Source organism: Neolamprologus multifasciatus, chromosome 2 (assembly GCF_963576455.1).
Source record: "Neolamprologus multifasciatus chromosome 2, fNeoMul1.2, whole genome shotgun sequence".
Lineage (NCBI taxonomy): Eukaryota > Metazoa > Chordata > Actinopteri > Cichliformes > Cichlidae > Neolamprologus > Neolamprologus multifasciatus.
In genome coordinates this window covers 24,265,298-24,277,432 of record NC_140440.1, presented here as the reverse complement: position 1 = coordinate 24,277,432, position 12,135 = coordinate 24,265,298, and the positions used below count along the sequence as shown (strand labels likewise).

The following is a 12,135-nucleotide window of genomic DNA, read 5'->3' as shown; positions in this document are numbered from 1 at the left end:
CTAATGAGAGGCAGGGAACCAAAGGAGCTGGGCAATGAGATTAGATGCAACTCAATTCAATTACTGCTGAGCCGCCACGGGTGACGCTTCAAAACTCATCCTGTTAAGATCCGGTTCACAGACGAAGAAGAGGACTGCAGCTCTCACTCAGCCACTGTACGCTACACTGCCACAACATCTCATTCGCAACAGTTCTGATTTATAAGCACACGGGCCGTCTTTAGGCTCCTTCTGGATTTGATAGCAGAGAAATGCAGAAATAATTGAGTTTTCACCCATCGCAGCGGTTCCTGCACTGCATGCTCCACAAACTATACAGTTGTTTCAAGTGTGCGCTTCAGATTAAAGAGCAACTTAACTCCACTTTGTTATATTGGGGGGGGGGGGGGGGGGGGGGCTATCCACCTTAACATATTCAAAAGCTAAAGTCAGACCAGGACGCTAGCCTTCTGCCCTCGAGTTACCCCTCTCCTCTGTCTCTCCAGTAGTCATTATACTTCCTTCATCTTAACTCTGATTCCTGTTCACTGTTCGCTGAAATAACTCTTTTGAAGATACACATTGTGACTACTGACCACACAGAAAGCTGTTATGAGTCACCATAGGTCGCAAAGGCTCCAAAGGGAAAAAAACACACACACACACACATATATAAATGTTATAATCAGGCCTATACAAATATGAAACATCTCTGAATGACCTCACCTGTATATGGTGCTCAGGGATGTTTCAACACTGACAAATTCAGCTGTGTTTTTTCTCTTTTGCTGCAGTATTCATTTGTCAGAGTTAACATTTATTTTGGCCCGTATCCTGGCAACATATAGTAGAAACACTCGTGCACTGTGGAAAAAAAACACTGCAGCATTACTGGTGGCTAACATCACCGCCTCGTTCTTTAGGGCGAGGACGCAGAATTGTTGTTCATCAGCCCCAAAGCACAGAGGTTCATTTCCCACATACATGCAGAACAAAATATCACATAACTATAATTATAAAGAATGAGTTTGCATAAGGGTAGCGATAAAATTTTAAAGACATTTACGATGAAATAAAGTGTTTTATAATTTATCATTTGAGCGCTGATGAAATGGTGGGTTGTGCAGTTCTATAGTATTTAAAAGTTATATAAAATGCTTATGTGCACCAATGTTTTTGTGACCAGGCTGTATCTTGAATGTGTAGTTAGAGTCACCATGCTTATAGATGTTGTCCACATTTTATTACGCTGTACGCCGTGTTTGAGTCGCAAGCGGTGCGTGAAAAGCCTCCCTGTCTCGATGGCGTGATTAGCCCCGAGGAGCATGTGCAGCAGAAGCCGCTGCATGCCGCTGGATTTGTACTGCAGGGATTTATAGGTGGTGATAAGGAAGCCTTGTTGTTGTCGTCCATAATTTATGTAGTTGACTGTATTACATTTTCAGATGCAACAGAGATGTGGGGCTCCTGTTGGTGGAAAAAAAAGGAAGGTGTATAGAATTTATGGATTTTCTCCATGTTGGAAATAAATATTAGTAACAAAAGCATTTATGAGGGTCTCCAGTGCTCTTTAGGAAGATTCATTTACTGATTGGCTGAATCTGGAGATGGACTCTGGTCCAAGAAAGGTAAGTGGCTGATGTAATCTTGGAAGAGCTGCATGAAGTACCAAAGACATTTATTATATTTACTTGCTGGTGGAGATGAGGAAGGAACTATCAGTCTTCTCAGGGCTGTCAGATTAAGTTGCGCTCAAACGATACTGTTCGGTTTTTTGATAGTCCCAATCAGAATGCATGCAAACTTTTATGCTGATTTTTGAGAAAACAGCAGCAAAAAGCAGGCCTAATCCTTTTCTGGACAGACTATTTACCACCACTAGATTCCATCTCTTAATTTCCATACAAATGTAAAACTAGGCAGGCATGGAATCTTCTGTGAATCTTAAATGAATCCAATTGTTCCCACACAGTCCAGGGTTTGCCAGAGGCAGAGGGGGAGACAAAATGCTGCACAAATCAGCAATTTCAAAATAAAAGAACTATGTGATTGTAATCTGATTGACAGAACAGTATATCCCTCCTCCACATAAAAGCATAATTCATGTTTTTCACTTCCCACTTCATCTCGAAAGTGAAAATAGGATTTTTTTTTTGTTTGTTTCGTTTTCTGGACAGCACACTGTAGATCCTTGCATATGTAATTCCCATATTTCCAAATCATTCCCGCTGCAAGAATTTAGTTTTTGTGTCATTTAAAAGTATTCTGAAACATACTATTGTGCCTTTCAAGGAGCACGGGAATCACAGATTACAATACCCTAAACAAATAGATACACGCAGCCCTGAAACAAATGAGCACCCTATCATTTTAACCCACATGCATGGCATGTCGTACACCCAATGTGATTAGCGTGTGGAAAATGATACACTGGCATTTTTACCTTTACCAGCCTTCTCAACAGTTTCCAAACCAACAGAGACCATTTTGACCCAGTTAATCTGCGTGACATCTCTTAATGTGAGAAGCTTTTTATTGCCGGGAAGACTGCCATGCTATCCAGCTGGCTTGTGGTTGGTGAGGTTGTGAGCATATGCCTCAGGAAAATGAATAATGCATCCATGTTATTCAAACCTTCACTCTGTAACTTGTGCTTTAGGTAAAGGAGATCTGAGGAAGTTTAGCACATGAGTGCTCTGCTGCACTCATGTAAAAATGATGATAGTTTAGAAAATGTTTTTCACTTCAATTTTTTTTTCATTTTTTATGTAACCAGTTGCGATTGATAAAAGTAATCATTCTGACAAATTATATCTATATCCATATTGTATTTAACTCACTACAGTGTAAAGTTTTTGACCTTTAATTCTGGTAAGACCTGTTAGCTAGACTCACTCTTTACATACAGTAGTATGTAAACTGTGTTTTGCTACAGGTTACATTCATAAGCTATGAGCTGAATCCTTAGAGCCCTTTCACCTGATAACCAGGTTGCCACATAACCTTGAGATCTGGCAGCTTAATGTCTCTAGGCAGTATGCCACCGCTCCTCTGGACAGATGACACAGTGTGTGTCGGTCTCCACTACTTGCTGTACTGCTTGCCAAAAGGTCGTCTGGTGGAGATGTGGCTGTGTGCAAAAGCAATGTTGGCACACCAGAAGCACAGACACACATGGTACAGTAGTCTCAAAGTATGTGGAAATCCAAAAAATAACAACAACAACAAAAAAAGAGAGCTACTTGACCAAATGAAAAAGAAAAGACATGAAGAAGACAAATGCAGTGAGTCACAAAGAGGCTTCCTTGTTAGAGCTGCTGTTGTTGCTTCTTTGGTATCTGTGCAGGCTTTGTCGGCTGTCCGCAGCCGGTTCACGGAGATAAAGTTGTACAGAAAAATAGCTCAAAATAAATAACAAAGGTAAAGTAAAAAAATAAATAAATAAAAGTAAAATGTTTACTTTGCCCACTTATTTCATATTATGTCAGACAATTTCCATAACAGCCTCCACAGACAGGTTTTAATGGTTACAAAGTCTGCTCGGTGTTTTTAAAGGAGAAAACTGCTCTGGTAGTCAGTCACCAGATTGAAGTTAAACATTGTTATTGACTTCTCAATAATGTTGTCTGTAATTTCTTCCAGACTTCATATTAAAATGCCATATCAAAATTGAATCTGTTTGTTTGCCTTACATTTCCATATTGATGTAAAATTATGTTTAGCAGGCAAAAGTATCTGGTGTCTGAATGAAGTGGCCCATGCACTAAACCTGCCAAAGTTTGGCTAAAAGAAGCTAACTATAAAAAATATATTGTTGGCATGCTCTTGGTTTTAATTTAGCAAGCTTTGAATGTTTTTAGTTGGATGTCTGTCATTTCCTTATTTAACAATATCGTAGCATGGGTTTAGTGTTAATGTTTGTCGCTAATTTAGTCAATGTGAAGGTTAGCAGGTTAGAATGCTTCTCAACTTGCCACAACTGCTGTAAGCATATTGTACCAAACATAAGGTACTGTAGGTATTCAATTCGAATCAATCCAATAAGGTTTAAATGTTTACAGTGCCAAATGCAAAACTTAAGCCAAAAAATAAACACTAAACCTAATTATAAAGAGAAGCTAAATGGACTGTTAGCTAGCTGTGAGACAGTCAGCTAAATCTGGGATTGTTATTGATGATGCAAAAAGCCTTGGTAATTCTGACCATAAATTATATCAATGAACTTATTCTTTGTAATGGTGGGAATGATTATGCCCATATAGTTATGTTGTTTTTCTTTGTGTGCAGAAGCTAATGTGAAAGTTAGCAGGTTAGCATACTTCTCAACCTGCTATAACTGCTGTAAGCATGCTGTACCAGACATAAGGTACTGTAGGCATTGAGTTCAAATCAATTCAATAATGTTTTAATGTTTATAGCACCAAAAACAAAACTTAAGCCAACAAAATAAACATTAACTAATTATAAAAAGAAGCAATATGGGCTGTTAGCTAGCTGTGATACAGTCAGCTAAATCTGGGATTGTTATTGATGATACAAGAAGCCTCGGTAATTCTGACCATAAATTATATTAATGAATTTATTCTTTGTAATGTGAGAATGCTGATGTGCATACAGTTATGTTGTTTGTCTTCGTGTACAAAAGCTAAAGTTTGGGATATGTCCAAAGGATTAACCATATTGAGGATAAGGGTCCAAGCACTGTAAAGAACCTTGCAGGCTTTAGGACCAACAGGAATTCATTTAGTGGTCTGGGTTCATATTCTTCTTCTGTTCTTAGCATAGGCGCATGATTCCCTTGGATTATTTAACATTTCCCATCCATCTTTTTTTCCATCCTTGTCTCTGCTTTGGAGCCTGGTTCCGCTGCCTTGAAGAGTTACTTTTTGCCCCCAACATTGCTGTGATGATGTTGCACAGAAACAAAATCTATATTTGTCTACATGTTTGCCAGGGCATGCTGTTGCTGAAAGATTATTTTTTCTCCTCGTTTCCCTTTCTGTATCAGCTTCGCACATGACAGATCATGTGAATATTATAAAAAATTTGAAAAATAAGCTTATTGCACATGTTATGACTGCATTCTGCTTGGCCTAATGATGTTTGATTTTCACAATCTTCATCACGTTCATGCCCATTTGTTATACACTGGAGACGATTTAAGCCATTTTTATTTCAGCTTGTCCTACATGCAATTTATCCCTCCAGAAATATGGTTACATTATTCATTGTGTGGTATGTGATTTGACCATAGTGTTTCTGAGCACTCTGTTAAATGAAAATATTTCATGTGTGAATTAATCATTAGAAGGGCTCATTCTCCATTCTTCTAGTATTATAATGATCACTTGCTACCACTGGCTTGGATAAATCTTTCATTGTCTTTATCTTAAAATGAGTTGGCAGGATCCTCCAAGGAGACACAGGCTGCAATGTGTTTCACCGCACTGTCAAAGTTAACATGTGGCTGAGCTAAATGCCATAATTTAATTGATGCCAAGTGCAATAACATCACCCACTGATCTTTTAATAATATGGAGATACGATTCCTGTCCTTTCACTTCATTATGATACTGCCTTGTCAATATGCAAATGTGAATTAAACACACATACACACAGGCACACAAAGTCTAGACTCTAGAAAATATTTTAGTGGGCTTGCAGACTTTGTAATGCTATTTTAGATTGTAATGAGATGGCCTTTAACCTCTGGATTCAAGCAAAAACCTCTCCAGAATAAATTAGAAGCCACTCGGTTCTGCATAACTCTTGATGTGTGCTGGTCGTTTTTTTTGTTTAATCCTCTGAGTTACGCGCTCTCACTCTCTCTCCCCCTGTAGGTTTCTCCATACTGCAGGCCATCATGGAGGCAGCAGTCGCTAACAACTGGCAGGTGACCGCTCGCTCTGTTAGCAGCACAACGGACGCAGCCGAGTTCAAGCGCATCATTGAGGAGATGGACAGGAGGCAGGAGAAGCGCTATGTGATTGACTGCGAGGTGGATAGGATCAACACTATATTAGAGCAGGTGAGCCTCTGAGCCTCAGTGTATAGGCATGCTCATTATATCACCGCCTACACTTACACTCTACCTCAAGTCCTTTTTTTTTTCCCGCTTACAGTAGTAGCAGACTAAAACAGCAGATATTAAAAGGACTTATTTTATTATATACCAAAGTTTATTTAGCAGTCTTCTTGAACACTAGTTGCATCTAAATACATGCTTTGAGTTATCTTTGGCTGAGAGGGAAGATCATTATGTGTAATAAAAATTGTGCACTTGTCAGGCTAGGTTAACAGAACATCTAGCATTATGGGAAATGTAGTCTCTGTAGTTTGTTTATAATACTTACAGTCAGGATATCTTTGTGTCTTTGTGCTGCCAAAGTTTCAGTGTCGAATGACTGATGTGTAGCGTAAAAAGCGTTAACCTCCAGAACTCTGCAGGTCCTCTTAGCTGTTTTTTTATCAGGTTTAAATTAATGTGTTCCTTTTTTACACATTTATTTTTCAGTTGCAGAAGGCAACACTTTGTGGAGAAAAAGCTCCACTTTATCAGTGAAGTAATAAAATCAAGAAACATTTAATCCGTCAATAATTTATTATCTAAGACTTTCAGGTTTTTGCTAATACTGGTGTTTTTTATGTACGCGTTTGACTCACCATAGCTAATTTTGGAACCAAACCTTCTTTCTTTTTTCTTTCTTTTTTCCTATACTCACTCAGTTTGGGATCACCTAAGGCCTATGAGACATAGCAGCAACCCTGCCTATTTAAAGAGCCCTATTTGGCATTGTTTGGTTGCAATGTCTGATGCTGTCTCATTTGAAAATCTTTGTGTATTGAAGCTGCCCAAGAGCCCAAGGTAGCGGTAGAGGTCTGAGTGTGAGCAGCCATTTGAAGAGACCACTGATGATGCAGCCCTTTTAATCCTCTCCTAACAACCCAAAACCCCTCCGTTCCTCTATCACGTCCATTGCCTGAGGAGAAAATGAAAGGTCCACCAGTCCTTGTAGTAGGGGAAACACAATTACCATGAATAGATGAGTGGCTATTATGCCATGCATCTCCTCTGCTCGCTTGCTCCTCTCCAGCCTGCACCCCTGCCTGCTTATAAGGCAATCAGTTCCTGAATTGGATTCTGCTCGTTAACATTCATTTAGATATTGGCTTCTCTTTGCCTCACAATATCCCCTCAACGACTGTTAGTTTCACTTGTTTTTTATGAATCTAATTTGATCCCAGAGTCATAGTTTACAACAGAATAGCTTTTAGTATTAATTTGCTGTGTCTAATTTAATTCTTGAACCGCAAATTTCCTCCCTTTACAATCCTGGGACTATATCGAAATACGTTTCCGTTCAAAGTGTTGGAATATGCTTCAGCTTTTAAGAAAAGCTTAGAACACTCATTACACATCACGTGTGAGGCATATTAATGGTTGCGTTTTTAATTGCTTTCTCCCTGTAAACAATAATAAGGATGCGGGGCAGTAATCTGTTTGATGTTATTCTGTTCCTGTCTTTGTTCCCGTTAATGATTTTTCTTTCTTTTTTATGTTGAGCTCTTTCCTCCTCAACATGCGACGATAATCATCATCATTCATTTTTCTGCCTTGGCTTTTTTTTTCTACAAAGAGGGGGGAAATGTAGCTTTTGCAGAAGCTAACCTTCAAAGCAGCAGCGTGCTCAGTTTTGCCCCTTGTTTCAGTGACAATCTCAGCGTGGGATTGTTTTTTGTTAGAGCTAATTGAAATAATCCAGCTAGCTCTGCCAATATAGATGAGTCATGAGGCATTCAGGGACGCTGCTGGACTTCACTCTGCAGCTGCCTCCTATCGGGCCATTATACATTGAAACAGGAATGGGCCGTCTCCCACGGGGGCAATCATGCCAAAAATGGCACCCACTGTCTGCTATGTGATAAAACCCGCTGCTTCTACCTGCTGTAGTAGTTCTATTAACCAATGATTGTCGACAGATAGAGTTTAATCTGTGGCAGACTGGTGGCTGAGTTCGAACAAAACCAGTGTGCAGGCGCTGGTGTCTGCGTGTCATAATGTTGCTCCAATCCGTCAAGGTCAGTGCCTGTTGAGAGAGGATCATGACGCAGAGCAGATCCAGCTAGCTGATTGCTGGGGGAAATGGGAATCAGCTCGGTGGCTTAGTTTTATGATTTCAGTCTGAGTAATCCTACTGCTGAATGGATTTTTTTTTTTCTTCCTTTAAGCAGACAATGATGTTCATGGAGTGTCGTTATCGCAATGGGAAAGTGACGAGCTTGCACAATTGTTGCACAGAAAGAGAAACCTCTGTGCTGCTCTTCATTAACACCGCTTTTGATACAGTGCCTGTGAACGCTCTGCTGGTTCGATCTAGTATAGTTATTCAACTTCCAAATGTCAGTATGGTTTAAAAGTACAGATATTCTATGCATCCTTAAACTTAACACTTTTTTCAAAGTATTTTTTTTTAACTTTGTACTTTTGAATAAAATTAGATATAATAGATATTCGGGTGTTTTTATAGTTATTGTTACTTCTTTTCTGTATTTTAGAATTTTTCATTTAATATAAATGAACAGCAAAATAAACTATCAAGTAAGTAGACCGCTGCTCAAATGCTAATGCATCACAATTACAATTGCACAGTCATAACAAAGTTTTTAAAAATCGGTCATTGTGCATACTTGATACATTAGGTACAGTATATTGTGCCACTAGATACCGTAGTAAAATATAATACAGTTCAGGGCTAGCTTGCATAACTCATCGGTGTGGTAAGAACATATTGTCTGAAGAAAAGCAGCCGTGGGAAGCAGTTATAATGTGAAAGTCAAAGATCTCTGTGTGCACAGATCCATTCAGGTATCAGCTTTGCAAATAGTATTACCACTAGCTGTACAGAAGCACAGTAAACACGCAGGTTAGCTGTTTACCTTTAAAAGAAAATAATTTGTAATTTAGAGGAGACTGTAGACCACTACTCTTTGTGCGATGAATAACCATCTAGTAAAACGTTCTTATGTTATTCTTCTGAATAGCTAACTATATAAAAAGCCAAGGCAAGCGTGGGTTCTGTATATAGCATTTTTCAACAGCGAGGTCATCCTGAGTGCTTTTTACAAGATTTACGAAGCCTTGCAATAAAACTGAACATATGCTGAGAAGGTAGAAGGCTTTCTCTTCTCTCTTGATCAAATTACTATGATTAAATTGTTATTTAAGTGGTTGTGGTTCCCTTCTAGAATCATAATCAATTAATTGGCTTGCTTTAGTTCACCTACCATGTTCTTAAATGGAGGTTTCTACATACAAACACAAAACAGAATGTGCCTCTTCTGTGGTTGGCGCCCACCCACCCACCTGAACGTTTCTTTTATTCCCTTCGTTTTTCATTTGACATGATGTAAAAGCTTCATAAGAGAAGTATTTGCATACTGCTGCATCAGGCCAAGTTTTGTTTACTCGTACGAGAGCTGACTGAGCGTCCCTACAAATTTGTTTTGAGATGCTGAGGAGAATGCTACGCCCGGGCCATTATCATTTTATGCTGTAACAACCACTCAGGATTTATCGCTTATAGGACTTCTCCATCAATACTGCACTGCAGATAAATTAACCCTATGGCAAATCTTTCCTTATGACTAGAATATCAGACCCTCTGCCAGCTCTGCTCTCCTAAACATATTCAATCAATGTGTTTCATTGAACCATCTAGGTTTATGATAGCATACATGAACCAAAATATTTATACCGTTAAAGGAGCCCTGTAAACAAACAGCGATCATCTCTGTATTGCTACCACTGGTGGTTTTTAATAATGAGTGTATGTATTGCAGCCTCTGAGTGTATGCTTGTTTACTTGACTGTATGTGTTGTCATGCCTAATCTGATTCATCAGTGAGATTGCTCGTACACGTATCAGTTTCTGTGCTCCTTGCTGGCTGCCTCTTCTCCTGGGATTTCTGCACTGGAGTCTGCTCAGAGGCAACAACCTGCTCATCACTAGTGTAAAGAGAGACAGGCGGGAAAGCAGACAGGAAAGAAAAAAACAAAATAATAAAATAAAATAAAACAACACACACACACACACACACACAGACAGACAATGGCATCTTGGACAGGCCCAGGGCAAGCAAGCTGTTCAAAGACAGGCTGGCAGTGAGCACCCTGCCAGCCACAAAGCTGCATTTTCATACAGGAAAAAAAAACAATAAAAAGCAAAAAGGATTCACTGAAAGAGCAAGAAAAAAAGTAGGTGCATTTGGGGATTTGTTAGAACAACATTTTGCTGCCTGTAGAGGAATTAAGGGTGGCCACATTGCCTCCCCATGGAGAACTGGAGATTGTCCATCCGTTTCTCCCCTCTCCAATAGAGAGTTCTGAGAAAACCAGCAGTTCGATGTATTATAGAATCTCAAGTCTTTGCATGATATCGAATTTAAGAAAAGGGTAGGACGTTTTACCATGGGAGATAAGAAGTAGTGGGAGAGGGAGAGAATGGATGACAGATCGCCAGCATATAAAAGAAGGCTGTCAGCAATAAAAAGAAGAGACTCGATAAATGTTGCAGATGACTCAGTGAAAACCCAGGGATGACATATTGTGACAAACATGGATGTGAGTGAAGGTATTAAAGAATGGGAGGAAAAAACAAGTCTGAATAAATGCACTCTGGCAATCTCCGAGTTACAAGTAAAACACCACGTTAATCCTTCTCTTGCAGTCATCGCCCTTTGATTACACATCGTTGAGAAAACTGCTAAGAAAGCAAGCTAATCTCTCCACTGATATAAAAGACGTTTCTGATCTCAACATCAGCCCGTTGCCCTCATGTTGCTTGATGTAAAGCTAGGTGCTGCTTTCAAATCCCTGACACCAACCTTAGGTGTTGAGGGCCATTTATTAACTGTGATTATAGAATTAAATGGGATTAACGTGTTATCATTAAAAAGAATGTGACCTGCTGACTCAACCAATGAATGAGAGGCTGAAACCCGGGCGCTGTGACTGTGAGATTTGAACATGTTGCCATAACTGTGTGAGAATACAGTGTATAATATTGCAATATATAAACCAGAGGAGCCCCTTTCACCTTATCAGTCATGTGAAATTGCCTCGTTCATTTTCAATAAAAACTGAGTAAGCCATCTTTCTCCTTTAAAGTTTTGGCACACAAGCATGCGACTGTCTCTGCTACGTTTCCGATGACTTCTTCCTCCCAAGGTATCAACTCTAAGTAGTTCTTGTATTTCAGCGCAATGATAGACATAATCATTTGAATATGAGTCAGGTGTTTCTAAAACGTTCCGCATTTGGGGGAAGGCCAACACTTCTGGGGCATATATCACGGCTGCCAAGAAAAGCGTCTCAGCCACAGCCGCTATTTGCTGTTAATTAGAGAGTGCTCCACTAAAAGCACTTCTACAAGCGCCTTGAAGTAAAAAATGGGAGTTCGAAAAAGGCGAAAGTCCTTTTACATCAAAGCATATAAAACTAAAATTCAGCCTTCTGCCCCATCCTAATTGAAGTGGGACACTTAGGAATCTCTACAGTCGCAAGATTATACAGTGAAGTCCAGAAATGTACAACGGACAGTGCCACACTTTTCATAATGTTGGCCATGTACACCACCACAATAGATTTGAAATTAAGCAATTAAGATGCTATTGAAGCTCAGACTTTCAGCTTTAATTGATTGGGCTCAATAGGAATTACAGGGATTTTCATACACAGTTCTAAACTATAGTCAAACTATGCCAAGAAAGTTTGTTTAAATTTGCATTGGAAACAGTTGTATGTTCGATTAGCCAAAGACGGTTTGCTACTTTGTATTGTTGTGATATTTAAAAAACACTAATGATTGATATTTCTGTGCACTAGAATTTCAAACCAGTACCCAGATAATGTTTGTCTGTCAAATAATGTTTGCTGCCTAGCTCCCATGTTAACATTTTATGAATTAGCCAAAGTTGCTAGCTGCTCCTATATTGATAACTTATAAAATGCAGGTTAATGCATAAGAGGACACTTGGCCCAGTCATTAAGAACTTTAATAATACTGTTTGCTAAAAGAAAATTTTAACATATGTAAACGATGCCTTCTCTGTGCGGTTAATGAATGGTGAAACAAAAAATGTCATATAGGCTTTTAC

General features: G+C 39.2%; 1 protein-coding gene across 5 annotated transcripts in view; it reads left to right on the top strand.

The window, feature by feature from the left end:
• Window positions 1-12,135, top strand: part of LOC146524412 (glutamate receptor 3) — a 97,031-nt gene that overhangs the window by 48,977 nt on the left and 35,919 nt on the right. For all 5 annotated transcript variants that reach the window (XR_014875900.1, XR_014875899.1, XM_085171593.1 and 2 more), the window contains exon 4: window positions 5,820-6,007. Coding sequence is in view for 3 of the 5 variants with exons in the window: in XM_085171593.1 (XP_085027719.1) it covers window positions 5,820-6,007 (188 nt within the window). In the remaining 2 variants the exon portion in view is untranslated. The remainder of the gene's footprint in view (window positions 1-5,819; window positions 6,008-12,135) is intronic.